The sequence below is a fragment of the Exophiala xenobiotica genome (genome assembly GCF_000835505.1).
Source record: "Exophiala xenobiotica strain CBS 118157 unplaced genomic scaffold supercont1.5, whole genome shotgun sequence".
NCBI classification, from domain to species: Eukaryota; Fungi; Ascomycota; class Eurotiomycetes; order Chaetothyriales; family Herpotrichiellaceae; genus Exophiala; species Exophiala xenobiotica.
In genome coordinates this window covers 3,774,327-3,799,606 of record NW_013562490.1, presented here as the reverse complement: position 1 = coordinate 3,799,606, position 25,280 = coordinate 3,774,327, and the positions used below count along the sequence as shown (strand labels likewise).

Here is a 25,280-nt window from a genome sequence, read left to right as displayed (position 1 = left end):
CTTCGCCCTGGCGTACCTGAAAATCCATCATGGCCCCCATTTTCCCAACCCTCAGGCGCTCCATCTTTTCTTGATCACAGCGACTCGAAGCACAAATGAGACAGACACGGGTTGACTACCTGTGGGGGGCTGCTAAACGAATCTTGCAATTCGCGGAGGGAATTTCAACCGCGACGGATCTGTACTATCCTTGCGAAACCGCTGAAGACGAGATTGTTCACACTGTTGTTCTCTATGCCGTAGCTTTGCTGCTCTTTTCCTGTCGGCCACCACGCTTTTCCCATCCCTTCTTACGGTGCCTTGCTTGCGTTTCCTGGGAGAGAGAGATATTCTTGGACTTCCATTGACTGGTCGCCCAAAATACAGTGTTTCTTTTTTTTTTCTTCTGCTCGAGAAGCGGTCGCACGATGTTGTCGACTTCATTCCTCGTGATTTCGCTGGTGGCACTTCGCGTGCGCGCGCTCGAAGTAACGAGCGGATCATCATGTGCAGATATCTGCGAGGGACCCGGCTTGACGTACTCTAGCGACCTGACATGCAAAGATGAGGACTACTCCAGCACGGCCAAGGGCGACACGATGCACGACTGCCTGGTATGCGAGAGCACGAGTACCGCCGACACAGGCGATACCAGCACTCCTCAAAACAACGACATATATTGGTTCCTATGTAAGCAGTCCCCTTTTGCGGTTTCTCGCCTGCCCTGTCCCAGTCCGCAGGCATAGACGTACGCCTAATGAAACACTGACAATGGACAGTCAACATGAAATATACGCTCCAGTACTGCTTGTTCCAGTCGAACGACAGCACGCCCAATCTACCCCAATGCGAATCCGACTGTGCTGGGCTATACCCTGTGCTCCAGAGCTCGTGGTTCTCCCCGACTGCCGCGCAGCAGTATGATTACTGCTCGATCAATAACACAGCCTTTTCACAACACGCAGATCAATGTGCTTCATGTCTGCAGGCAGGGACTGGGTCCGTGGTATTGGGCAACTGTAAGATACAAGCTGCATGTACTTTTTCACGATATGGCGCTGATACGTTCGTGTCTGCAGTTCTCAGCGTAATGAAATCCGGGTGCGACAACCAGCCCAATGCGACCAAAGGCGAGACCATTCCCCTCCAGCGAGCCCTGTTCGACACGGCGACAGTCGCTTCTGGCACAGCCACGCAGACAACGACAACCTCGACATCTGCAGCACAAACGACGTCCGACGGGTCCGCAGCGACCATCATCTCGTCATCCCCATCCGGCACAACCTCCTCCTCCGCAACTCCATCTTCCACAACCGCCGCCGCGGGAGCAGCAGGAGCGCCAGAACCGACAAGCAGCTCCTCTGCACTCAGCGGTGGTGCTGCGGCCGGCATTGGCGTCGGATGCGGGTTAGCGGCCATCGGCGCCGTTGGAGCCCTGGCATGGTTCATACTTCGGAGACGACGCAATCGTCGAACCATGGCATCAGGGACCGACTTTGGCAACACCAAGGCCGCGTACGCAGCCCCTCCATACCAGCAAATGCCATCTCCAAACTATCCGTATTCTCAGCAAGCACAGCCAGACTACACATATGCTCAACAGATCGGTGGTTCCGAGGTGCACGAAATCGACTCGAGCGAAACGAAAGCCGGCGCCACCATCACGAATGAGCTGGATGGGCGCCCGATGAGATGAGCTCCAAAACGGCGTTATGGTTATCAAGTTGGTTGAGCTTACATTTTCCTCATTTGATGCACTTCAAGCGTAATGGTTTTCCGATGTTGTACAGCATAAGAGATTTGGCATGTAGAGAGCGGATAGGTTTTGGATTGTGCATGGGGGAACGGAAAGGATAGACGTCCAGAAAAAGTGTGCTGGTCATTCCCAATCGTATTCCATTCACAGCTTGATACTCTTGACGACGTTCGTCTTGATACCAGTGGCTTCTCCTCCATACCCGCCTCTGCCCTCGCCGCCTTTGTAAACCTGGCGTATTGAGCTCAACTTCTTCATCTTCTCATCGTACTTCTTCCTCTTCTTGACACGTGGGTTGCGCACATCCTTCTTCCTCTTCGGCGTGAGACCCTTGTTCTTCTCGATCGCGTACGTGATCTTTCTCTTGCCGTCTGGACCGATTTGTTCTTCCTCGTAAACTTGAGCCCCCTGTCGAGCGGCTTCTGCATACGCTTCGGCCTTCTCACGCTTGTCGGCCTTTTTCAGCTTGTTGTTTTTCACCAGCATGTCGTAATATTCGTTCGCGTCGTCATTCAAGTCTCGGCCTGCAAGACTCTCGTCGCCAGAGTCATTGAATGCTTCGTCGCCGTGCACGTCGGCCCGACCTCTTTGCTCGGCCTCACGCATGAGCCTTTCTTGCTTGTCCCTCAGACGTTCCTTGTGAGGGACATCATCATCTCCTCCAGCCTGCCGTGAAGCGGCTCCTCTCTTGTTGGCTTTCTGCGCAATTTGAGAAGTGTAGAATCGCAGACTCTTCTTCCGTCTTGCCTTCTCCGCTGCCTCTTCGGTGGTCAAAGGTGCTTCGTCACCAAAGTCCGATTCGTCCTCTGCAGGTTTCTCCATTGAAGCCGTGAGAAGTTCCTGTAGATCGTTCCGTTTCGACTTCCGCGACTTCTTAGGCTTGATGGCCTCCGCCACCGTCTCAGAAGGAACTTGTTCAGATGTCTGCTTCTTGACTTTCTTTTCTTTCTTCTTCTGTTCCACGACAGGCGCTACAGTCTTCAGAGGCATGATATCTTCCTCCGCCATGCTCACTTTCTTCTCTCGGTCGACAGGTACCTCAACAGCCCGCAAAGTCTGGGCGTCATGCCACAGTTGGCGGCATCGCACAAGATTGCCCATAACAGGGTGCTCTCGTAACTGACCGGGAGCCAGAGCGACTCCAGTCTTCGACGACGTCAGAAGGGCCAAGTACATCGCAATCGAGCCCAGATATGAAGACAAAGCCCGAAACTTGGTCAGAGAAACCTTCCTCTGATTTTCCTGGCTGACTTTCACACTCGGAAGGTCAATTTCTTTCTTCAAGATTCGATACGTATCTTGCAGCGCCAGGAAGTCTTTGGACAGAGGCTCGAATTCGGGATATCTCGATTTTAGCATCTGCAAGCGCTCTTCGGTTGTCGCGTTCTCAGGTATCTGGATTTCAGGTAGCTTCTCCACGGCCGGCCGTCTGTCCTGCGTCTTCTGGCTCTCGTCGACCCAAGCGCTTTCGTCAAAGCCAAAGTCGGCCTCAGTCATCGCAGTCAGCTGCTTTTGCTGCAACCGACGTGCTTCCGCCTCTTCCTCGAGTGCATCTGCTTCTGTCTCAATCACGTCCGCATTGTAGTAGTCGGCCCTGGAAGTTCCCCAGTTCTCTTCGTCTTCTTCGTCCCCTACGCCATCTGGACCGGCTGTCTCTGCATCCTCTTCGTCCTCGTCTTCGTCCTCGTCCTCAGTGTCGTCTTCTCGGTAGACCTCCTCATCTGAGAGTTGTAAATCTTTCTCCTGCTCTTCTAGCCTCCGTCGCCTTTTGGCCGCCGGCCCTTCGTCAAGCAGAATCTTGTCTTGTCCAGCGAAAAATTCATCCTCGGAATCATCGAACCTTTCTTCAGGATCATATCGGTCGCGGCTCGAGGACGGCGCTGGTTGGTCGCTGGGCTTTCCGGCCTTTCTTTTCCTAGCCATGACTGGTTATACTGAGAGTCTCTTGCAGCGAAGAAAATGCATGCGATGGTGAGCCTGTCCCAGAGCGATTCGCAATGGATGGCAACCGAATAGCCCGAAACTTTTTTCTGACCCTCCGTCGGCTTGGCATGACGCCGGTCGTCGATTCGGTGGCAGATGCGCCGGGGTCAAAATTCTCCGACTTCAGTTCAAACGCGTCCTCCACGGTCCTCCCCTGCTCGGTCATCTTTTAGTGCAGGGGACGATGCTTGAGAACGCAAGCTTATCTACGGCGCGGTACCTGACACGGCGAAGGTTGTTTTTCTTTTGACCATGCCGGGACCTATAACACCGGCAATATTGACCTCCATCGCCATCGCAGCTGTGAGCTTCATCGCCTTTAGGATGCTCTTCTCCAGAAAAGACCAATTCCCCATTGATGGGCTGACCGCCGTTGTCACAGGCGGTTCCCAAGGCCTGGGCCTCGCAATCGCCCAGGAACTTTCCTCGAGAGGCGCCAATGTGGTCATTGTCGCTCAAGACAAGGGCAAACTATCCCGAGCCGTCGGAACTATCCAAGCACGCGCAGCCAGACCTCAGCAAAAGTTCCTCGATCTCTCCTTTGACTTGCGATCGCCTGAATCTGCTCCAGCAATCCTCGAGAAGGTCACACAATGGAACAACGGTCAATCACCGGATCTAGTCTTCTGTTGCGCCGGGAATTGCCAACCAGCCTTCTTTGCCGACGCCAGCATAGATACACTCCGAGGACAGATGGATACTATCTACTGGTCGTCTGTGTACATGGCTCACGCAGCCTTGAATCTGTGGAAGAAGCCGTCTACGCCGGAGAGCAAGAAACAAACGTCCTATCCGACGCGACATATCGTTTTCACATGCAGTGCCCTCGCTTTCTTGCCGGTGGCCGGCTATTCGCCATACTCCCCCGCAAAGGCTGCTATGAAGGCCATGGCTGACGGCCTGAATCATGAGGTGGCTGTGTACAACGGCGCAAGACAGGGCTCTGGGCCGGCTCCAGACGCTGACATTGCCATTCATATACTGTTCCCCTGCGGCATCGTGAGCCCAGGCTTCGAAAACGAGAACAAAATCAAGCCAGAGCTTACACTGATGCTCGAAAAGGACGATAAACCGCAGCAGCCTGAAGAGATTGCAAAGATCGCGCTCAGCCGCCTCAGTGCTGGCGACTTCATGATCAGTACTTTGTTCTTGGGACATTTGTTGCGTGGAGTGGGCATGGCTGGTAGTGTGCGGAAGAATTTCATGGACGTCTTCTGGAATTGGCTGGGATCTCTCATCATCATATTTGCCGCTCCAGACCTTCTTTCGAAGTGCAGAAACTGGGGTAAACAGAAGGGCATGTACGCGACCAGAGCAGCTACTTGAATGTGCTCTACTCGATATCACATGCTGAGCTCCTCCATCTCTTCGACGCTCCCTTCGAGCATTGCATCCAGCATAGCCAGCAGCTCATCTCTCGTCATCTCCCGGTCAAATTTCTGGCCCATGAAGAGCTCAGCTGCAGACTCTGCAAACTCCAGCTCCACCGCGTCATCCTCGCTCAACACCGAACAGTGTGCGACCAGGTCTTCACCCCTGCTCGACAGTTGGGCTAGCTCGCAGGCGCGCTCAACGATGTGCTCTGATATGCCGTTCATAGCTGCACATTGTGTACCATAGGAGAGGTCGCTTCGGCCAGGCCGCAGGTTGTAGAGATAGGTGACCTGACTTTGGTATGCAGCGGCTTTGGACCCGTTCTTCACATCTACTCGAACTTCCATATGTGCGAAAGAGATATTTTCCAGGTCATCAAAGAGTTTGACGTCAAAAATCTCGTGGAAGTGAGTGGCTACCAAAGCCTTTGGAGCTTCAGACTCAAGTGAGACAAGGTGAAGGAATACACCCGCTGCAAGACCGGCACCGTCGCAAGTGCCGGTCCCTTTACCAAACTCGTCAATCACGACCAGGCTCCTTCTGGTGCATGAGTTGAGCGCCATGGCGATCTGTTGCATGTCGATCATGAAGGCAGACTGGACCTTCGATACCGTCTCTCGTGTGGTGATGCGGGTCAAGATTTTGTCAGTGATACCAATGGTAGCAGACTCGGCCGGCAGGAAAGATCCGATTTGAGCCATGTATACTGCTAGGGCGACCTGCTTCTGATACACCGACTTTCCAGAATAGTTCGGCCCCGTCAACAGCAACATGCACGGGTTGGTTGGAGCCTGGTCATCTTTACCACCACCGCCCTGGATGAAAGTGTCGTTAGGGACGAAAGAACAGACACATTTCTCCTGCAGCAAATGTCTTCCACGTCGAATGTCAATAACGTTTTCTTCGGTGATCCGAGGACGAGTTAAACTGTACTCGTGCGCACAATGGGCGAATGCTAGGTTGCAATCCAGCTCGCCACATAAGTCGGATGCCGCTATCAGGACCTTCTCATCTTGCAAGATTTTCTGTGCCAAGTCATAGGCAATTTCAACCTCATAGTCGCAGATTTCAGCGTAGAGATCACCGAGTTCCTCGTCCATTTCACGCATTGTCTGGTCCTTGTAGTACACCTGGCGATCGGTGGTAAACATGTGCTGCCAACCCAGCTCACCCGCATCGGAGATCGGCTCATGCGTCGTCTCGTCCAAAGGAATCGTGACATGAAAGCCCAGATGAGGAAAGTAAATGACGTTGAGCTCGATGTTCAAGCCCACAGATTTGGCAATCTGGATCGCCTTTTCAGACAGGATTTCGTCCATGCCATCATACACGTCCTTGACTTCGTCCAATTGATCATTGATTCCACGCTTGACCACGGTCCGTTGCTGCTCGTTGGATAATTCCACGTCCACAGTCTCGTGAATAGCTCGACCAATTCTTTGCAGATTATGCCGATCAAGCATTTCGACTGCCCGAGAACACAGTGGAAGGTGGTCCGCTCCTATGACTTCTCGAAGTGTATCTGAGACATCGATCGTGTGATAGCAGAAGTCTAGCAGCGATGACCAGACGCCTCCTTTGAATGCATTCACTTTCTGCTTTGCACTTTCAATGCCCTTGTGGAGCAACGTCATGGTGTTCCTCATGTTCTTGATCCTGCCCAAGCTTCTACTAATTCCTTGACGCTGCGATTGGTTTTCCGGCCGGACGAAAACGGATACGAAATCGAGGCGAGAATTTATGTGGTCGATGTCCAGCGACGGTCGCAAAAAGGCTTGACGTAAAAGAGTCTTTCCCTGAGGGCTCCGGGCGTGGTTGTGAAAGAGCGCGTGAATGGAGATGGCGTTCTCCTTGGCTCCAAGAGCTCCTGTACTCTGCTTGAAAGCGGTCGCCTCAGGCTGGATAATCTGTAGAGAAGCAAACGTGTCCGCATTCATGAACCTAACAGAGCGTTAGACTTGGGCACTGGAGACCTTCTCATGAGGATCCTACATAACTCCTCGAAGACTGAACATCTCAAATTGTACAATTCGGAAGGCCTGAACAGCGCTTAGGTCTTGAGGGAGGCATGCAGCAGACCGTCTCCGTAGCAGATAGCCAATGACAGCGCCCACACAGCCAATGCTTACTCTGTTGTCAAGATCAAGCCAGGTGGATATCTGGAGCAGCCGGCCTCGCCGTTTCGTCAAACCTAGTTCGTCGGGATGCAAGTCTTCTTCGTAGAAAATGGGCTCACCGGGGACAAGAAGTTGACTGTTACCATCACAGCTGTCGGACGAGGGCAGACTCAGTAATTTGTTCACAGCGGCTTCATAAGAGAATTCCGCTGATGGTCGCACTTCGGTATCGTATGGGAGAGGTTGCTGATCATCAACTACGTTCATGTGAGAACATGTAGCTGGAATTACCAGTTCAGCTTACCGCTGTCCACCAAGGACACAGGTCGTCGGTTTGGGGAGTCAGAACCTTCGGCGGCGCTTTCACAGCGTGGAGAAACAATGACTGTTGTAGGTTGTATGTCGATCTTCACTGGAAAACCTCAGCATGAGAACTTGGGGCCTGCAAGCCATCCTTACGTCTCTCGATAACGTCCATTCCTCTGTCCACCACCTCTTCCATGCATAAAAGCCTCTCTTCCCCCGCTATGTAGTATGCACAACCCACCCTTTTCTTGGGCCCAAAGTTGATGGCCATAATAATCCGGTCTTCAAAGTCATCATCAGGTGGAGGAGTTCTGGCGGCATCGGTCAGGTGGCTCTGAGCAGGACCTTCAGAGACGAAAAGCGGTCGTCCAGGAAATTTTCTCACTGATGAGGGAGTGGCAGATGGAGTATGTAAGGAGTTTGCTAGCCCTCTGGGTCGAGGCTGGTGACGATGGAATTGGCGCCCTCCAGTGCTGCGAAAAGGCTCGCTTCTGCCGTTGTAAGATGTCTGACGCCCTTGGCTGCCATGACCAGAAGTGGAGGGCATGTTTGCTCGAGGTCGACAACAACACAAGGAAACGACGGAGGGGTTTGAGTATTGCAGAATTCTTCATGTGCGTGAAAGAAATCCGAATTTGGTCACTCGGGCAGGCGCGGCAACTCGCCCTCAACAAATGTCAGAACCAAGCATGTTTGACTTCTTGAACCTGCTTCTGGCTGATTGCAGGCATTGACATTCATCATCATTCATCTGTCACATACCATTGTATGATGTCTATCGGGCCATGTCTGCGTGCTTAGGTATCTTCGTAAAAATCAACTCTGTACTTCTCCATCCTGCCATCCTCCAACAATCCTTCCACCTTCTGCTCGCTTCACACGACACCACATCCCCACCTCCTTATCAGTTATGAATTGCCACAACACTAAGGGCCAGCTCTTGTGGCACGGCAGGGGCTCATAGAACTCCCGAGCGATCTCATACACCTTGGGTAACCTGGTCCAAGGTATTGCAGGGAAATCGTGGTGCTCATTATGATAACCAACATTATAGGTGAGGATGTTTAGTGGTCCATAATATGAAAATGTCTCGGGAATGGGCACGTCTTTTGGCATCTTGCCGTTCACCAAGGTGGATTTGGCGAAGACGTAGTGCTCAGAAATGAAGTGAGCTGCGCAGGGATGAAGAGAGCCAGCCAAAAATGAGCTCATGACGAGATAGATGAGAGCATTCGGACCAAGATATCGAAGGATGAGAATGTCGAAGATGATCTGTGCAGCAATGTTGCAATAATGGATCGGGCCAAACGGTATCTTATACACCATCATGGGTCTGATTGCGTAGAAAATCAGTTGGAACGTGCAAAAAAAGGCCTTTCCCAGCACTGAGTCCAAGAACACGGCTTCAAGCGCCGTAGGCAGATCGGTATCGACGCCATCGACGCCCAACGATTTGTGGTGAGTCAAATGGTACTGCCGGAAACCAGCAGAGTAGGGTAAGCCAATCGGAAGATTGGCAAAGATGGCAAAGAGCCTGTTGTAGACCGGCGTTCGGAAGGCGAGATTGTGACTGATCTCGTGTATTGCCAGGAAGAGGTTCTGATTTGCAGTGGCTCCAACGACGTAGGCTGTGAGGAGGAACGGCCAGGAGAACACAGAACTGTTCCTCAGTAGGCTTGCACAGGCAATCTGTAGCAGCACGACTGCAAGTACTAGGTATTTCGTGAGCGGTTCTGGTCCGCAAAGCTGGAGGACGTCTTTGTGTGCTTTGATGATGGCCTGGCGGCGGGTTCGATGTGGCTCCTCCGTATATGTCCAGAAGAATCTGTCTTCCGTGGACGTTTCAACATAACCTGAGCCTTCTCTTCTCAGTTGAACATTCTTCTCGGACATGGAGGGGCTCTTTATGCGGTGAGTCTTGCGGAGAGACTGGGTTTCGGTAGCAGTGGACATGGCAGGCCACGGAGAGACGGCGATCTCTGAGGTCTAAGGAGTATGCACAAACGAATTATTGTAAGCAAACATGATTCTAGGAGGGAGGTAGGCTTCGAAATCGAAGAAGACGCACCTAGATCAGGAGATGTTGAGCGGTGGATTCTCAGCGACGTCGGAAAATTGCAAGCGTCGAGGCGTCAATCCCCGCACGTGCATCGATTTGTCCCTCGAGTGCTCGACGCGTTATTTATTGTACTATGTACTGAAGTCAACCTACCACTTCTCGTTTCTACATCTAATGGATCGTTGTGCGCAAGTCGCCCAAGATTGAGTTTCTCACATATTGGCGGGCTACCAAGGTAGTGGATAGTCCCTTTCATTCTTCGTCAGCCCAGCCTGGATCAACCGATGGCAACATGATCCGATATGCTTGCCAGCCCAGGCACCCACCAGGTCCATTTTCCACTCCTTCGCCATGGAGTCTTCGTCAAGCTCAAAGAGATAGAGAGTGAGAAGACCTACGTTACAATCAAACTTGCACTTGGCACCAACTTCAGATCCTTCAGCGACTCGCCGAAGTATTCCTGGCTGAACACTTTCCTGGGGAAATTCTGAGTAAAACTCTCAACATCTCGCCCTGTCTCCTCACCCACCGCAGCGGCAACCTCGAACAGCGTCGTCTCAACAGGGAAGGTCTTCATGATGTTGCCGGCTGTTGTTTGGAGACGGAGGCGCGTCTCCTTGTAGTCTGATGCAGGCTTCGGGGGCGCCGGAGCAGGTGCAGCGGCTTCTGCCACCGGAACTGCGATTCCTGCTCGGGCAGCCTTTTCTCTCTCGTTCTTCAATCTTCGCTCTTCCTTGTCGGCGGCAATCTTGGCCTGTATTCGCTTCTTCGCCTCAATGTCTGCTTGCTTCTCCCGTCGCTTCTTCTCAGCCTCCTTGATCTGTTCCTTCACCCGCAGCTGCTCCTTCAGATCCTCGGTCTCTTTCGTCTTCTTGCGGTTGATTTGTTCATTTCGCTTCTGGTCAATCTTGTCCTGCTCCGACAGCACCGCTTTCTTCGCTGCCAGCTTTTCCCTCAGTTCTGCTAACTTGGCCTGCTTTTCTTCCTCAGTCAGAGGTGCGATCTCCTCGGTCGACTCTGCAAAGTCTGTATGGCCCGATTTGGAGGCGTGAAACTCGGCTTGTGCTGTCCCTCTGAATTTCTTTCCACATTCGTTACACACTAGACTCCGCGCCTGATCAGCAGCTTCTTCGGCTTTTGCTTGTGCTGCGGCTTCCTTTTCGCTTCTGAGTTCTTCTAATGATTTGGATGAGTTCTGATCTAGCCAGTCGATGGCATCGGCCACTGCGCGAAAGTTAAACCCAAGTCGTGGACGAGGTTGCAATGATTCACTTACAACCGCCAGTTTCCTTGATGGCCATCTCACTTCTCTCCTTGTCGAATCCCATCATGACCAACTGGTCGAGATCTGACGCGGCCATCCTGTGTAGGGTTTATGGACGATATGTGGCGGGTCTGCGTGAGCGGATTGCTTGCGATTTGGAAGCGAGGATAGACAGATCGGGGCGGAGTAGGGTGACTTTGTATATCTTGCGGATCGTGAGTGAAGTGTGAATGAGTGAGGACCTAAATGAAGATCGCTTCCGATTGTACGGGTTTGTCAGAACAGCATGCGCTGTATGGAGTACCGACTTGATAATGCGGGACAAAGGCATGATGGGGCCGTGACATGGTTTACCATCGTCATTGCTGCCAAGAGGACCTGCTTGAACTTTGGGTGGCTCGCGCCTAAAGGAGGCCCAGCCAACCTCGCCGAGGAAGTGCGCAGACCGTCATCGTAACCTGCTACTTCCTGCCTTCCAAATCGGCGGCTTTGTACTCTTCTGCCAATCCAATTCAGCATCACAAATTCATCTCTGCGAAGACGTTACTTCAATCGACTGCTCCCGCATCTGCGCGTCGCTGCACATCCATCTCATCATGTCCGTCGAGCTCCACCCAACCGAATTGGGCTTCAGACGTCAGTACCTCCAAAGACACCAAGATAGCCAGCAACTAATTATGAAACAGGTCCATTCACTCGGGAGGTCACGGAAGTCCTGAAGCTCGCGAATCCAAATGACGCTCCTGTCGCTTTCAAGGTATGTCGATCCCCTATCTCTGGTTGCGCAACCTGTTAACTTGTTTGCCCAATAGGTCAAAACCACCGCACCCAAACAGTCAGTACAAAGAGCACTTAAATGCGATCTATCCACAGCTAACGCTCACTAGGTACTGCGTGCGACCAAATTCGGGCATGATACCGCCGAATGGCGAGGTTGAAGTACAGGGTATGTATAGCCCCTGCCGAACCATTCAATCCGCTCACGGTTACAGTCCTCCTACAGGCCATGAAAGAAGAGCCTCCTCTGGATGCCAAATGCCGCGACAAGTTCCTCGTACAAACTGTCCTCACATCGGCCGATCAAGACCCGAACGTGACGACACTCTGGCAAACGGTGGAAAAGACCGCCAAAAACACCATTCAAGAGAAGAAGATCAGGGTCAACTTCTTGCCTGCAGGGGGTGCCACGCCCAACGGCACATCATCACACGAAGAACAGCCACCGGCTTACTCTTCGCCGTCTCCGCAATTTGATTCTCCAGCTCCACGCTCCTCGATCGGTGGGGTGTCAACGGCTGAGAGTGCGAGGACATCTATGGCCAATGCTGCGGACGCGACCGGCCTCACTTCCGCGGCTACTACTATCGCAAACGCCGTGCCGACGTCCAACCAGGAATTGCAGGAACAATTGGCCACTGCAAGGGCTCAAATTAAGAAACTTTCGGAGCAGGTTCAAGACCCCCAATTCCGGCAGCGGAAGGTGCAAGAGGCAAGCGAGAAGGTTCAGACCGTTGTTCAGCAGAGCCATGAGTCCGGGGTGCCTCTACAGATCGTTGCGGGGCTATGTCTCCTCAGCTTCCTGATCGCATATCTCTTCTTCTGAGCCCTCCATTTAGGACAAGATCGAGACAAAATTGTCGTTCTACTCGGAGAGTAAGAAGCTACTCCCGTAGTTCTGTTCAGCGCGCCAGAGTTGAATCGGCGAGGTCTGGAGAGACTGGTGAAGATGCATGAACGTCTTCCTGCATTGTGGAAGTATGTCACCGGCAAATTCAATGTCCCCGCCCATTGTCTGGCACAGATCGCATGGATTACATTCCAGAGCCCGACATCGTTAACGACGACTGGCGCTGGTGGGCACGTTGGATCATGGGTGTTGTGTCTATTATTGAGTTTTCCGCCTGACTTTCTATGTAAGCGTAGATCAAAACAAGACCTATTTCGAGTTCCAGACTGAAACGAAGAGGGTTTAACGCAGACACATTCGAAGAACCGTCGCATCCCTCGTTTCTCCGCGCTGTTGCAATTTGGTAGACTTTGCTCCCTGGTGGCTCTGGACGTTGTTCGCCTGCTGATGAGTGAGTCTTCCACGTCTTCCCATGCTGATTTGGTCGCCCATAAGCACATTCATATGACTCAACACGTCTACTTGCATGAAACAGAGCGAGCTCGTTGACTTTGACCTAACTGCGCCGCTTTTCGTTGTTGCTGTGTTGAAGACATGAAATGGGATTGGGGACACTCAGGAATATCATAATTATATTCCCAGATTCCGGAACACTTTAATCACGATACACAAATCATAGAGGACCGCCACCCCGTGCCCGCTTTGGCTCGAAATTACTATGTAGAACTCATACATATAGCCACATAGTTGGTCCGGCACCTCGCTGAGTATGCCAAACCAGTTGCTTGTGGACGTAGAGGTGAAAAGTAGTCTGGATATTTGATCATCCCATTGAATCCAGTTGGAGCGGGAAATATTTGTCAGTCAAATGGATTTTCGAAGTGCGGCCTGTCTTTGTCGTTTTTCAGTCAAACAATTTCACTGTCAAAATCTTCATTACCACTCAACAGTGCGCAAAAGCGCCGTCTTTTCAAAATAATCGGGTGGCTTGAACGCCAGCTCAACGATCCCCGCTCGGACGACCGAGCACCTCTAGAGTTGTCTGGCAGTAATTAGAAGCAAGGCGGAGCTGGACTTGGCGAACGGACGTCCTCCGCAAACTTGAATAATTTATTGCAGTCGACCCGTGAAGACCAAACCTCTCCGCTCTGTATACGTTGACCTCGAAAGAGACGCACATTCTGCGCAACCTTGAACCCAGAAGGCTTTCCTCACCCACAAGGCTTACTCATCTACCAGCGCCCGACCATGTCTACAGAAATGGAAGTTGACGCCGTACCGCCAGCCTCAGACGACAGCAAGAACGGCACATCCTCGCCCACCGACAGCAAGAAGCCCAATGCCGGCACCGAGGCCCGCACTGCCGAGAACGCCGTCGCCGTCCGCAGTATCGAAGGCTGGATCGTGATCGCGACAAACATCCACGAAGAGGCCACGGAGGAGGACATTACGGACCTGTTCGCCGAATATGGAGACATCAAGAATCTGCACCTCAACCTGGATCGGAGGACGGGTTATGTCAAGGTGCGCAAATATCTCACCGCGGCGCTGCTAGATCATCTGCTGACCGTGAATAATACATAGGGCTATGTCCTGATCGAATACCCTACGCAAGTCGAAGCCGCCGCAGCGATCAAGGCATTGAACGGAGCCAAGCTCCTCGACCAGACCATATCAGTCGACTACGCGTTCGTGCGACCGCCTCCGAAGGACAACAAGGCCCGTGCTGGAGCCGGAAAGGCGAATGAGCGTCGTGCCGGCCGTGATGCGCGAAGTCGCAGCCGGAGCAAGTCGAGGAGCAGGACTCGAAGCGCGGACCGAAGACGAGGAGGAGATCGCGACGACAAGATGGACAGAGATTGAAAGCGTATCACGTCGAGAATGGATCGTGGAGCAGTCGGGTGTTGTGGAGTCCCCTGACAGTGGCCCGTCTTTGCACAGGGTACGCTGGCCATCCCAGCTGGCGACGCATATGTCATGCGCTATTCGAAGAACGCTCTGCTTGCGAAACGCATGATCACAACAGTGAAAGCCGAGCCCAAACCTCTGAGAGGCATCAAGTCTGCCTCATGATCGGGATTGATCGAATGCCGATAAGCATCGGCTATATAGCAAGACATGAACATGGTATGTTCAGCTGTCCTCCATTCACGGGATTACCTGCTGACTTATGCCGCCAGTTCCCAAAACTGTTGCAAATATAATTATGGGATTGACTGATGCAGGCCATTTGACTAGATTCACATCGCCGAAGTTGACTGCCCCGGAGAAACCTTGAGAGCCCGATCATGCATTTGCCAGGATTCACGACTCTATCCTAAGCATGCTGGCGCATTTCTGGACACCCTCAGTCGATGGCGAAGAATTCGAATGGCACACACATACAGCAGGAGACAAACGGTGTCAGCGAACCCCTTGATTCATTCGCACGAGAACCAATGACTTCCTTTGAATACGAGCATCAGACGCCTCCTCATGGGCTCCATGTCCAAGGTATAAAAGACGCGTTCCACCAACATCGCTCAACCTTGCTTCAATGGGCTGCGTCAGCCTAGACTTACAACAACCACAACCCAATCTCACAAGTCTAGCCCCTCGAGCAGCATTGGTCAATGCCACGCGCGATACAAGATCGACTTCCAAACCAATGATCTGTCGTTCCCTCGATAGCACACTCGGGCCTTTGTGAATGTCTAGGCTTCATCGGCTGCTGCCGGCTCAATTGTTCGCACGATTTCCAGATCCGTCACACCATGCATGCCTCTGGCTTCGAATGGACAATTGGGTCTTCCGCAAGCCGACGAGTGCGATACGTTGGGACAATGATGACTTCCAAAACAATCATGACGTCGGCAATTTGGACCGATGCTGCAAGGAATTTTACGTGCCTTGATTCTCAAGGCAAGGTACACGCCGTCAACGATTGACTCATGATCATAGGTACAGCGTGGTTTGTTGCAATTTGAACGCAGATGATGCTCGTTACACAGTTTACGATTGCGCGAACGAATATCGAACCGTTCCTGGTCCTCCAGAGAGGGCTTCGGGAGTTTCAAATCGATGCGTTGATCGAGCCTGTTGAGCGCTATTGGTGAACAAACGGGACGTCGCTCAGGATGAGGCTCTGGCATGCTCGGAATTTTCTTTGTGAATGCGGGAGCAACGGAGCTGCTTGCTCTCGAGGCCGCTCGTGGCTCTGGTATGGCTTGTGGTGAAGTTTGTTGAAATCGTTGGGAGGCCTCTTGCTCTACCATATCGTCCCACGAGCCTTGAAATTGCCTCGGGGCCCGTCCTTGCGGACGTGAAAACGTTTTTGATCTTGGGGGTTCCTGTCTCCTTGCTGACTTTGTTGCGCGACCGTTTGCATTATCGTTGCCCCGTCCCATGTATCTCTGCGGCGGTCGAGTCTCGGTCGCCCAAGTGTTCGACTCTTTGTGGCTGTTGGTTCCGTTTGTCATCTCCTCACCCCAAGCACCTTGTATTGGTAGCGGAGCGTAGGTGTTTTCGGTCATGCTCGTTTCCCAGCTCTGCTCAGCAGCCTTGTTAGATTGCGATGACGAATGTGCCGAGTCCAGTTTAACTACGCCAGTTGAACTTTCGTCTTCTGGCTCTTTTGATGTGCCATTCATGCCTTCGGACGGTATGTCAGCAGTCTGCTGCCTGGGGCCAGACACAAGCTCTGACCGTGGGCTCGGTGCTACGCTTCGAGACTTCAGAAGGGGTTGCTCACTGTTCCGGGAAGTTGATGATTGATTTCCGTTCGTCTTTAAGGATCGTAGAGTTGCAGAAGTCTCGCCTTCAACATGCGTACTCCATTGACCTGTCGGTGTCTGACCGTTGATTGGCCTGGAGGTCTGACTGGAGAATGCTGAGGGGTTTGGAACGCTGTCGAAGGCAGAGAATTCAATGGAGTGGAATGGTACGTTGTGTCCCGGGACGAATCCTTGCGATGGGCGTACCAAGGATGTCTTCCCTTTAGTGTAGTCGTCGTCGCTGTAGAGCTGGAGGATGTTGTAGTAATCAGAATGTTGTCCCAAAGCAAGGAAAACATGTCTACAGTGACAGTTCTCAATATAGAGCTCGTAGAAGTCTGGGGTGGTTAGCGGAGCCCCAATAGGCCAAGTTTGGCTCTCCTCACATTTCAACTTTACATCCACAGCCTCATGTCCGGAACCGCAGTCGCTGACTGTGATGCCAGGCTCGATTTTGCAGATATCCTGGATGAATGTCCATAGTTGGTCCGGGTCCGGTAGTAGACTCGCCGCAGAGAGATCTTGCGCCAGCCGGCCAATATCAGAGAAAATGTGCACTACTGGAGATATGTTCTCAGGCAGGTCATTCTTGTGCTGTGCCCTCGCAACTTCTTTTGCCTTGGATATAAAAGTCCTGACCGCCTCTTGTGCGCCTGCAGTGCCTGCTCGGATGAAATCGGTCTTGAAGAAATGCTGGTTTCCGTCGATGAGCACGAGGATATGCTGTACACTTGTCTGAAGAGCCAATCAGTACCTAGGGAGCAATGCAAGGAGCAAAGGGTGACACGAACGATGCGTGATTCAACGTCCACTGCACGGTTTTGCCAGCGGCGACGGCTCTCCGTCTGGTCATTCAGGTCGGCTTGGAGGTCTGCGTATGCTTGATCCTTTACAGCAAGTAGCTCGAGAACTTTCTGTACCGGTCAGACATTGGAGAATAAGTACCATTAAAACAGAATGAGGCTACCTCGACAAAAGCATGTTGCTCCGCAGTCTGGAGTTTGAACTCGCGGTGTTGTTTCACTAGGGCTTTTGAATCCGTAAACATGTTGACGCGAGTGTCTGCCATTCTGAACGGTACTGAGGGCATCACACAGTGGCTTTACGAGGTTGTATCATAGCAGAAGAAGTAGCAATATGAGGCTGAGGATTGAAGTTGTGGCGGGTAAACAGGCGAATCTGCTGCTCGGCTTTGCAAAAGTTTGCCAAAGTTTGCTACATACATGCAATCACGGCTAGGGAGGAGTTAATTAGGTCAAACTTGGTCATTTAGAGGAAATAAAAGTCGTAATGGCTCCCTGGAGCACGCCTCCTACTGTGCCTGTGCCAGCATGACAAAAGACGGTGATGAACATGGGCGAGGAGAGTATTTACAATCTGTACTGCTCGCAGACCGCAAGAAATCAGCAAAATGCGGGCACAAGAGTATTCGATCGAGTAGAACAAGGGGCCAAAACTGCTAGGATACAAGCAGTTTAGTTCAGGAACGTCCGTCTTCTCGTTTGGCTACTTTTCCGGGGGAGACAAAGTGTATATTGGACCCATGATGACCCCAAGCAGCTACCCGAAGGCCTAAATACCCTAGGCACCTAGCGAGGCTAGGTACTGCTGGAACCTAGGTCTTGTCCAAGCCAAGCTCATCTTATTGGTGCCATCAGTGCCATGTACTATACACAGTAAAGCTTGCTGTCATATATCACATTCTCTTCCTTTTTAATTGTTCTTGCCATCCCGGCGGACAACTCTCTTCACAGGCCTTAGCAACATTCGTCACTTGGTTTATAACAGTAGTATCTTTCGACAGATGTCCCTCACAGAGTGACACAAGAAGACGCCGCTCTGCGGCTCAAAGCAAACTCCCTTCCGGATGAATTTTGGATGCTCAATTCTATGGCTCAATGCAACAATCAGTTCATAATGTCGTCAAGTGATTGTTTGAATCGACATCACTTCTCGAAGGGACTGGGGTCCGGAAACAGCCCATTATACAATTCAGTCATGGCTTGCTTGACATCAGCAAGCTCTTGCGGATCGTTGGTCGAAACATCATCGTTCAAGCACAACTGGCCGGCCAGCTGTTTCTTTCCACGAACATACCGATTGACGAGTGTGCTGTCAACTTGTTCGGCATCGGTCACCATGACGAAAAGGGCGTCTGGATTGATGATGGAGAAACGATAACGCATCACTGCCTTGATGACAAGTTCTCTCTGCCGTGCCTGGGTGTCGGCCCGTGGTAGCAAAGGTGCCAATCCCTTTGGGGTTTTGTTGAGTATCAACTTGAGCAAGCAATCTCCACATTTTGGCTCTTGTCTCGCCAGCCGGTCGAAAACATTCGACGTGGAAAACACCGGGTTTTTGGAGAAGGCATCTGTGGAAGACACCGAGAATCCTGGGGCCAGACATTCATTCACGTCGAACTCGATACAGTCCGCATTTTGGATCGTGGCTGGTCCGTCCAAAGACGTCCAGAGAACATCCGTGTTGACCTTTGGTGATTGCAATCCCGCCTTTTGCAACAGCTGATGCACATGATAATAGTTTCGTCTGCGGAATGTGGTTCGGCCTTCATTTTTCATGCCGGCCTCCAAATCTTGCATCATGGTCTGGCGCTCTTCCCACGACAAATTACCATCGTTGTCCACATCGCTCCGAAGCATGATGTAACTCCAAAGCAGAGCTTCTCGATGCCTTTCAATCAGGTAGTGAAAGGTTACGTACCAGGAATACAACTGGAATCCGGGCTCTCCACGGAATCTTTTGCAGGCACTCTGCAATTCGGGTCCTGGGAACGAAGATATTGCCTCCCGCATGATCTTCCGAGACAGAGCATGCCCAAAATGGCCCTGACCTTTGCGCTTTCGAATACCGAACCTGCGATTCAGCAACCACGACGTGTAGATCAGATATGGCTTCTCGCCGAAGCGTTGCGCATCGACCTCACTCGGCGGCTGTGTTGTGCTGTAGGCGTTGGTTTTGAAGCCCATAACAGAGCCGAAGAGCGGCGAGTATATGTCGGACGCAGCATGTTGCTTGCCCAGAAGCATGTCGTCGGACAAGGCGTATAACTACATGTGGTTAGCAATGAATTCACGACGCGTGCTAACAAGGGATAGGTGATGCGCACATAGTCCGTGTCTGACGGGGTGTTGAACAGCTGATTCTCGATCGTCAGAGAGTTGAAAGTCGGCAAGCAGGCATGCTTTTCCCGGTCGAAAAATTCTTCTTGTGCAATGACTTGAACCACTTCTCTCGTGGCTCGTTCGTTGTTCAGCCAGCTCGGGACCTGCTTGCCCGCCTCTGTGCCATCCACCGAGTTCACCACGATCTGGATCTTGTTGCGGAAATCTGATGCATATCGTTCAACACTGCGAAGTGAGTACCGAAGCTCGTCCCAGTCCCGATAGCGGTTGACCCCGTGCGACTTGATCCATTTCCCGTCTTCGTCGTTAAGGACGGAATTTTCCTCGAAAGGACGCTTCGTTCGCTGGAAGGACTCTTCAGATCCGTTCACCCCTGGTCATGTCAGTCGCCACTTCAGCAAGCCCCAATTGCAGTTGTCTCTTACACAGGTACACGAAATCGATCTTGGGCTCCTCCAACTTTCCCCATTTCTTCGAATCGTAAGAAGCATGCGCCACCCAGTCGTCCTCCCATCCGTGCAGCACTTCGTCCTTGACGGCATCTTCAAAGGGGATATGGACGACCTCTGGCAGGCTGTCGGCTTTCTCCTCCAAGCTCAGATGATCAAGCGGCTCGGCTTCGATGATTTTCTCCTTCACCGGCTGATCAGGCGATGATATCAACGGCGCCTTCTCCGTTTCTGGATCCAGGTTTGCCTGCACTGCCACGGGCCCTTTTTGCAACCGGTCTGGTGGCACTTCCACGATTTGTGGCTCTATAAATATATCTCCGGATCCATCTCCGGATGTGACCACGATTCCTGGCTCAAGGGGAAGGTCGTTGGTCGCTTGATTCGGGCTGGCACCTGTGTCGCTGACGGTGCCCTCAGTATCCACTGAATTTTGTGAGTTCTCTTCGAAAACGAGGCGCTGATCTTCTTCTTCCGTTCCTTCGCTGTGCAGTATCGACTTGACCTCCGGCTTGAAGCTCTTTGGGTGTGTCCTGTCCACGGCTGGTGCCACGAAAGGCCAGTCTGCATCTTCTGGTAGCGACCTCCGATCTATCAAAGATAGGAAATCTGCATCACCTTCTCCGAGTTCATGTCGGTTCGGGGAGAGTGAAGGAGGAGAGGAGCGAGTATGGTGCCACAGTCCCAGACATAGGATGCATGCTATGGCTATGAGAATGGATCGTCGCGATCGGTGGGCGGCTTGAGGCTGCCGCCAGCTCTGCGAGTTCTTGCGCTCCCATCGCCTGCTAGGACTGTCAAACGGGAGAGTCGACATGCTAGAGATTAGATCTTAGGTCGAATATAGTTTGATCTGTGTGATCATCGTATCAGAGTACCACGAGGTAAGTTGCAATCACGGCATTGGCTGTCGCTGATCAAACTGGTGGTACGGGAGTATAGCAGTGAATATGTCAAAAACGAACTACTAGTATTCGCTGGGACTTTTGGAAAATTCGATGAAAGCTTTGACTCGCAAAGGAAGATTGAGCTGATGTATAGCCAACCAAAGAGATTTAAGGGAAACGTGCAGTTTTTGTGAGAGCAGAAGACTCGTCGTGTGTCGAAATCTCATTTGTGGCAAACAAGGACATTCAACTTCGGAAGAGGCCCATGGAATCAATTGACCGAGCGTCAACTCCGTCTGCGGCGGTCTTGACAGCTTACTAGACAAGCCACGACAAGCTCAAAGGTTGGTAGAACAAAATCCAAGGAAGGTGAGAGAGTGGGGAGTGCAGATGATGGCTTCAGAGTGCTCGATCAGGGAATAGAGCATGTGCCATATGGCGCTCCGGTGTTTCCCGTCCACGGAAGGCTGGAGGACTTTTGCAGCTGATTGATCACATCGGTCAGGACCAATCTACCAGTGCGGCTTCCTGCGAACAACAATCACAGCCCATCTGCCGTTCAGTATTGAGGAGCTCAGTCCAGCTCAAGTCCTGGTTGCCCATCGCGCTGTAGCAGATTCCAGGAGATACCCATAGGGAGGGAGACCTTGACCTGCTTCTGGATGATGTGCAGACTCGTCGTGGACTAGCACGTGTAGGGAATGGTGCCTCTGTTGAACATAACGATGAGTGGGCGACTCAGTCTCCTGAAGCAGAAGCACGTCGATTCCGCGATAATGGTGGAGAACCAGCCTTGCGCTTTAACGATCGGTTGCAGTGCCTAAGGTGCCTAGGTGGTCCCCAGAAAAGGAGAGCCGTGAGCGGTGAAAAGAGCGTGACGAGCACATGGGAAACCTTCCAGGTGGGAATGACACGCGTATCAAGACTGACAGGATGACCGTAATTTTTGTCACGCGTTGTGACGGCTAAACCTCATTTAATCGCAGAACTCGATGCCAAGGAAATCCTTTTTCCAACCTCTACTCCTCAACCACCTCAGTTAAGATTTGTGTGACAGTGTCAATGTGGCAGCTACACAAGTTCATGATCCATAGCGATGTTCGACAACCGTGAAATTATATCTCCGGGAAGCTCATAGGTGGCACCGCCTGGCGACTCCTCTGATCTTGCTCGATGACAGCATCAAGTGGTTGGCCAGGCCCGTGTCAACTCGCCATGACCGCCGTCTGCTCCTGACCAACCCATCACTGTTTGAAGATCCTCGATCGCACCAGGTTGGACGCGTCGTTCAGCAGACAATGCGTCGGAAAGCGAAATTATGTTTTTGCGCGCCGTGTCTGTGTTTGGAACGTCGCGTAGAAGAGTCTGCAAGGCTTGATCGCCGAGTCTGATGTTCCCTTTCACAGCCCTCCTGCATTGGGGCGGAGCGGGCCGGGTCATGCCTCTGAATGAGGGTTCTGAGAGGTGAGTACTGTGTCTCTCACTCCCTAGGTATCTTACAACCACTGTGGCAAGACTTCCGACTTGGCCGGCCTCCCCTGAACCCCATTGCTGTCCTCGATACGGTCTTGGATCATACTGTGCCATTGGTTGCAATTGCTTTGGCAACCAGTCCAGCTCCTTCACACCATTTAGAAGGCCTCATTTTACCGTACCGTTGTTTATCTCCACCCCCGTCATACCCACCACTCCTCCTCGTACCGTTTTTCTCCTATACTCCTCCAGTGTCGGCAGTGGCTTGTCCGTTGCTCGAAGGAGACCGTCATGTTCCTGGCCTCGATAGGCCATCGGGAAATTGGACGCCGCTGCCAGATCTATCAACCTCGCTATCAATGCCGCTGTCATTTCCAGGTACTGTCTCTCAAGGCAGGACTTGACTCCTGGATGGCGTTGTATCTCAACGCTTGGATCCTGAATTTCCAGCCATGATTTCCTTCAGCTGATGGTCTATGCCTGTGTTGGTTGGGCCTCAGGTTTCGCCCGTCTACTTTCTTTCGGTGGGTCTGGTGAGCCTTGCTCTGAGTGCTGGTGAGCACAATGCTCAGGATCCGGTCACTGCACGGCCCTTCCAAAGGCGCCCCTCCCCACGGAACATCCACTTGGAAACCTCCCTTTGAATCCTGTCTGCTTCTGACAACAGGAAATGAGTCTCGGCATCCGTGGTATATAGCAGTCGACGCTCGCTCCTCCCCAGCCTCTTCCTTCACCACCACGCGCAGCAGCACAGGTCACTCGTTCACTCGTTATAATTCGAAGGAATTTTCCTTCAGCCATTCTTTTCATCGAGAAGTCATTCGTTACACTCTTTCAAGATGCGTTTTTCTTTCGGCGCGGCCGCTTTGATGGCGGGCGCTGCTCTAGCTGAGCCCCTGGCCACAGTCACTCCTTGCCCGCAAGCGACCGGCAGCACCACGTTCAAGCCGGTTACAGTTACAAGCCAATACCAGCCGGTGTCGACCTGTGTGCCAACCACGGCTTGCTTCCGCGGATCCTGCATCACTAAATACGCTTTCGACACATACGCCTTTGTTAGCACCACCATCCCTGACGCCTGGGATGGCAAGACCGCCTCCAGCACCGTGGTTACTTCTACGACTCAAGAGGTCACAGTGTCAGTTTTCTCGACGACATTGACTAAATATATTACGCCCGCCCCGACTGCCACCATCAACGGAACCGTTTATGTGCCTGCACCAAGCCCAGTCTACATGACCATTGCCAAGGACTTCTACGCTCCATACAACCAGCTCGGTCCTTTGGCCATTCCAGGCTATGATGGCAGCGGTCTCTGCAAGACTTGCGGTGTTCAGTCTGATGGCAGCCGAAGGCAAGTCGTCGATGTTACCGAATGCCGTGCTGGCCCCTTCGGTGCCAAGTGCTTGGGATACGAGGAGACCTGGATTTCCCTGCCAGCACCAGCTGTGACCTCCACCACCGTGGCTCCCCTCTCGACCAGATGGGTTGCCCCCAGCGCCGGTACTTACACATTCACCTTCACGATGACACAACCTGCCCGTGTCATTACCGCTGCTGCAGAGACAATCACCATTGCTCCTCAGCCATGGTATGCCCACGTTACGCGGGCCTGCCACAGACCGCGTGAGATCATTGACTTCACCACAACCATCACCAAGACCATCTACTACACCGTCCCCTGCAGCAGACAAGCACCTACCACAGCCAGCCCCGTCCCAATGCCAACGGGTAACCACTGGGGCTGGAACCCATCGCACGGCCATGGTGCTGCTCCCACTGATGGAAGCGATCCATTTGGCTGGTCCGACTGGGGTAACCCGAAGAACACTGCCACCAACGGATGGGAAGATTGGTTCACCGTCACTGAGACTGTCACGAACACCGTTACTAGCACTGGTGGCCCTATCGGTGCTTCCACCACATCCAGCTCCAGCTCAATCTCTAGCACTGGCGGTCCCATCGGTGCTTCTACCAGCACCACCACTACCGCAGGCGCCAGCTCCAGCTCCAGTTCCAGCTCCAGCTCCAGCTCTGCTATGTCGAGCTCCAGCTCCAGCTCCAGCTCAAGTTCCAGCTCCATCTCCAGCACTGGCGGTCCCATCGGTGCTTCTACCAGCACCACCACCACCGCAGGCGCCAGCTCCAGCTCCAGCTCCAGCTCGAGCTCCAGCTCAGCTATGTCCAGCTCCAGCTCCAGCTCCAGCTCCAGCTCATCCTCAAGCTCCGCGATGGCCAGCTCTAGCTCCAGCTCTAGCAGCACTACCTCTGCGATGGCTGCCTCCAGTTCGAGCTCTAGCAGCACTACCTCTGCGATGGCTGCCTCCAGCTCCAGCTCTAGCAGTACTACATCGTCGGCTTCATCTACCACGACCAGCCCAGTCATTACCCCTGCCATCGGTCCCTTCTACCTTATCTCAAACACCCCGGCCAAGTACCGCAAGCGAGCCATCACGTACGTGGCGTTCGCAGGCGAAGACGCTGTTCTCGTCAGTGACCAAACCTTGGCTGCTGTGTTCTTCATCGACACCCTTGGGTTCTTGATCTCCGGTGGCCAATATGTCGACGCTGACTACAGCTTCGCTTATATTGCGTTCCAACTCACCCCAACCCCACCAACGACCATTTCTACATTCTCGGTCGGCTCTGACAATACCTTGCTCATTGACTATGAGAACAACGGATTCTGTGTTACTGACTCTAGCAACATCTTCATTTTGTTCAGTGCTACTGAAACACCATTCTACTGCAACCCGATCATCTTGACTGTGGTGTTTGATCTGCCTAGTAAGTCTTGTTCTGACATTTGAGCGCCTCCTCCTGTGCTAACACATCTGCAGCCACGACGACTACCACCAGCATGTCAAGCACCTCTGGTAGCAGCACCATGACCTCAACCACTGTATCATCGACTACCTTCACTTCTTTGGCCACCACTGCCGCAGTGACATCCACGTCGTCCAGCGCGGCTGCATCAAGCTCGTCATCCACCTCGTCCAGCGCGCTTGCATCAAGCTCGTCGTCATCCACCTCGTCCAGCGCGGCTGCATCAAGTTCGTCGTCATCCACCTCGTCCAGCGCGGCTGCATCAAGTTCGTCGTCATCCACCTC

The 25,280-nt window shown here is 52.5% G+C and overlaps 10 protein-coding genes across 10 annotated transcripts; 4 read left to right on the top strand and 6 right to left on the bottom strand.

Annotated features, from left to right (window-relative positions):
* Positions 1–105: 105 nt before the first annotated feature.
* On the top strand, positions 106–1,892 carry PV05_09219 (uncharacterized protein). The gene is made up of 3 exons (XM_013458801.1): positions 106–669; positions 759–998; positions 1,059–1,892. The coding sequence occupies exons 1-3, from the start codon at positions 408–410 to the stop codon at positions 1,673–1,675; spliced, it is 1,119 nt and encodes a 372-aa protein (XP_013314255.1). The 5' UTR covers positions 106–407; the 3' UTR covers positions 1,676–1,892.
* PV05_09218 (uncharacterized protein) lies at positions 1,603–3,728 on the bottom strand. The gene has a single exon (XM_013458800.1). It carries the CDS (start codon positions 3,656–3,658, stop codon positions 1,880–1,882), a length of 1,779 nt encoding a protein of 592 aa, XP_013314254.1. The 5' UTR covers positions 3,659–3,728; the 3' UTR covers positions 1,603–1,879.
* A 149-nt stretch (positions 3,729–3,877) lies between these two features.
* PV05_09217 (uncharacterized protein) lies at positions 3,878–6,175 on the top strand. Its single transcript, XM_013458799.1, has one exon. The coding sequence runs from the start codon at positions 3,971–3,973 to the stop codon at positions 5,042–5,044; it is 1,074 nt and encodes a 357-aa protein (XP_013314253.1). The 5' UTR covers positions 3,878–3,970; the 3' UTR covers positions 5,045–6,175.
* PV05_09216 (uncharacterized protein) lies at positions 5,062–7,029 on the bottom strand (the record flags this gene model as incomplete). The annotated part of the gene is made up of 1 exon (XM_013458798.1): positions 5,062–7,029. The coding sequence occupies one exon, from the start codon at positions 7,027–7,029 to the stop codon at positions 5,062–5,064; it is 1,968 nt and encodes a 655-aa protein (XP_013314252.1).
* A 1,302-nt stretch (positions 7,030–8,331) lies between these two features.
* Positions 8,332–9,468, bottom strand: PV05_09215 (uncharacterized protein; the record flags this gene model as incomplete). Its single annotated transcript, XM_013458797.1, has 1 exon — positions 8,332–9,468. One exon carries the CDS (start codon positions 9,466–9,468, stop codon positions 8,332–8,334), a length of 1,137 nt encoding a protein of 378 aa, XP_013314251.1.
* Positions 9,469–9,675: 207 nt separating this feature from the next.
* PV05_09214 (uncharacterized protein) lies at positions 9,676–11,173 on the bottom strand. The gene is made up of 2 exons (XM_013458796.1): positions 10,851–11,173; positions 9,676–10,798 (listed from the first exon to the last, which is right to left on the bottom strand). The coding sequence occupies exons 1-2, from the start codon at positions 10,933–10,935 to the stop codon at positions 9,969–9,971; spliced, it is 915 nt and encodes a 304-aa protein (XP_013314250.1). The 5' UTR covers positions 10,936–11,173; the 3' UTR covers positions 9,676–9,968.
* Positions 11,174–11,270: 97 nt separating this feature from the next.
* On the top strand, positions 11,271–12,899 carry PV05_09213 (uncharacterized protein). The gene is made up of 5 exons (XM_013458795.1): positions 11,271–11,474; positions 11,525–11,595; positions 11,651–11,673; positions 11,726–11,784; positions 11,831–12,899. The coding sequence occupies exons 1-5, from the start codon at positions 11,435–11,437 to the stop codon at positions 12,439–12,441; spliced, it is 804 nt and encodes a 267-aa protein (XP_013314249.1). The 5' UTR covers positions 11,271–11,434; the 3' UTR covers positions 12,442–12,899.
* A 694-nt stretch (positions 12,900–13,593) lies between these two features.
* Positions 13,594–15,783, top strand: PV05_09212 (uncharacterized protein). The gene is made up of 3 exons (XM_013458794.1): positions 13,594–13,989; positions 14,050–14,592; positions 14,646–15,783. The coding sequence occupies exons 1-2, from the start codon at positions 13,714–13,716 to the stop codon at positions 14,326–14,328; spliced, it is 555 nt and encodes a 184-aa protein (XP_013314248.1). The 5' UTR covers positions 13,594–13,713; the 3' UTR covers positions 14,329–14,592; positions 14,646–15,783.
* PV05_09211 (uncharacterized protein) lies at positions 14,851–17,286 on the bottom strand (the record flags this gene model as incomplete). Its single annotated transcript, XM_013458793.1, has 4 exons — positions 14,851–16,555; positions 16,604–16,952; positions 17,009–17,131; positions 17,185–17,286. 4 exons carry the CDS (start codon positions 17,284–17,286, stop codon positions 15,159–15,161), a joined length of 1,971 nt encoding a protein of 656 aa, XP_013314247.1. The 3' UTR covers positions 14,851–15,158.
* Positions 17,287–17,735: 449 nt separating this feature from the next.
* Positions 17,736–21,008, bottom strand: PV05_09210 (uncharacterized protein). The gene is made up of 3 exons (XM_013458792.1): positions 19,786–21,008; positions 19,345–19,733; positions 17,736–19,285 (listed from the first exon to the last, which is right to left on the bottom strand). The coding sequence occupies exons 1-3, from the start codon at positions 20,624–20,626 to the stop codon at positions 18,164–18,166; spliced, it is 2,352 nt and encodes a 783-aa protein (XP_013314246.1). The 5' UTR covers positions 20,627–21,008; the 3' UTR covers positions 17,736–18,163.
* Between the last annotated feature and the right edge of the window lie 4,272 nt (positions 21,009–25,280).

Bases quoted from the DNA above. Each gene is read 5' to 3' on its own strand.
- PV05_09214 (XM_013458796.1), bottom strand. From the start codon at position 10,935: ATGGCCGCGTCAGATCTCGACCAGTTGGTCATGATGGGATTCGACAAG. The intron at 10,799-10,850 runs GTAAGTGAATCA...ACTTTCGCGCAG, and splicing joins CATCAAGGAAACTGGCGGTT to TGGCCGATGCCATCGACTGG.
- PV05_09218 (XM_013458800.1), bottom strand. From the start codon at position 3,658: ATGGCTAGGAAAAGAAAGGCCGGAAAGCCCAGCGACCAACCAGCGCCG.
- PV05_09212 (XM_013458794.1), top strand. From the start codon at position 13,714: ATGTCTACAGAAATGGAAGTTGACGCCGTACCGCCAGCCTCAGACGAC. The intron at 13,990-14,049 runs GTGCGCAAATAT...AATAATACATAG, and splicing joins GGAGGACGGGTTATGTCAAG to GGCTATGTCCTGATCGAATA.
- PV05_09213 (XM_013458795.1), top strand. From the start codon at position 11,435: ATGTCCGTCGAGCTCCACCCAACCGAATTGGGCTTCAGAC. The intron at 11,596-11,650 runs GTATGTCGATCC...TTTGCCCAATAG, and splicing joins ACGCTCCTGTCGCTTTCAAG to GTCAAAACCACCGCACCCAA. The intron at 11,674-11,725 runs GTCAGTACAAAG...AACGCTCACTAG, and splicing joins AAAACCACCGCACCCAAACA to GTACTGCGTGCGACCAAATT.
- PV05_09217 (XM_013458799.1), top strand. From the start codon at position 3,971: ATGCCGGGACCTATAACACCGGCAATATTGACCTCCATCGCCATCGCA.
- PV05_09219 (XM_013458801.1), top strand. From the start codon at position 408: ATGTTGTCGACTTCATTCCTCGTGATTTCGCTGGTGGCACTTCGCGTG. The intron at 670-758 runs GTAAGCAGTCCC...GACAATGGACAG, and splicing joins CGACATATATTGGTTCCTAT to TCAACATGAAATATACGCTC. The intron at 999-1,058 runs GTAAGATACAAG...TCGTGTCTGCAG, and splicing joins GTCCGTGGTATTGGGCAACT to TTCTCAGCGTAATGAAATCC.
- PV05_09210 (XM_013458792.1), bottom strand. From the start codon at position 20,626: ATGTCGACTCTCCCGTTTGACAGTCCTAGCAGGCGATGGGAGCGCAAG. The intron at 19,734-19,785 runs GTAAGAGACAAC...TGACATGACCAG, and splicing joins GATCGATTTCGTGTACCTGT to GGGTGAACGGATCTGAAGAG. The intron at 19,286-19,344 runs GTGCGCATCACC...AACCACATGTAG, and splicing joins CCCCGTCAGACACGGACTAT to TTATACGCCTTGTCCGACGA.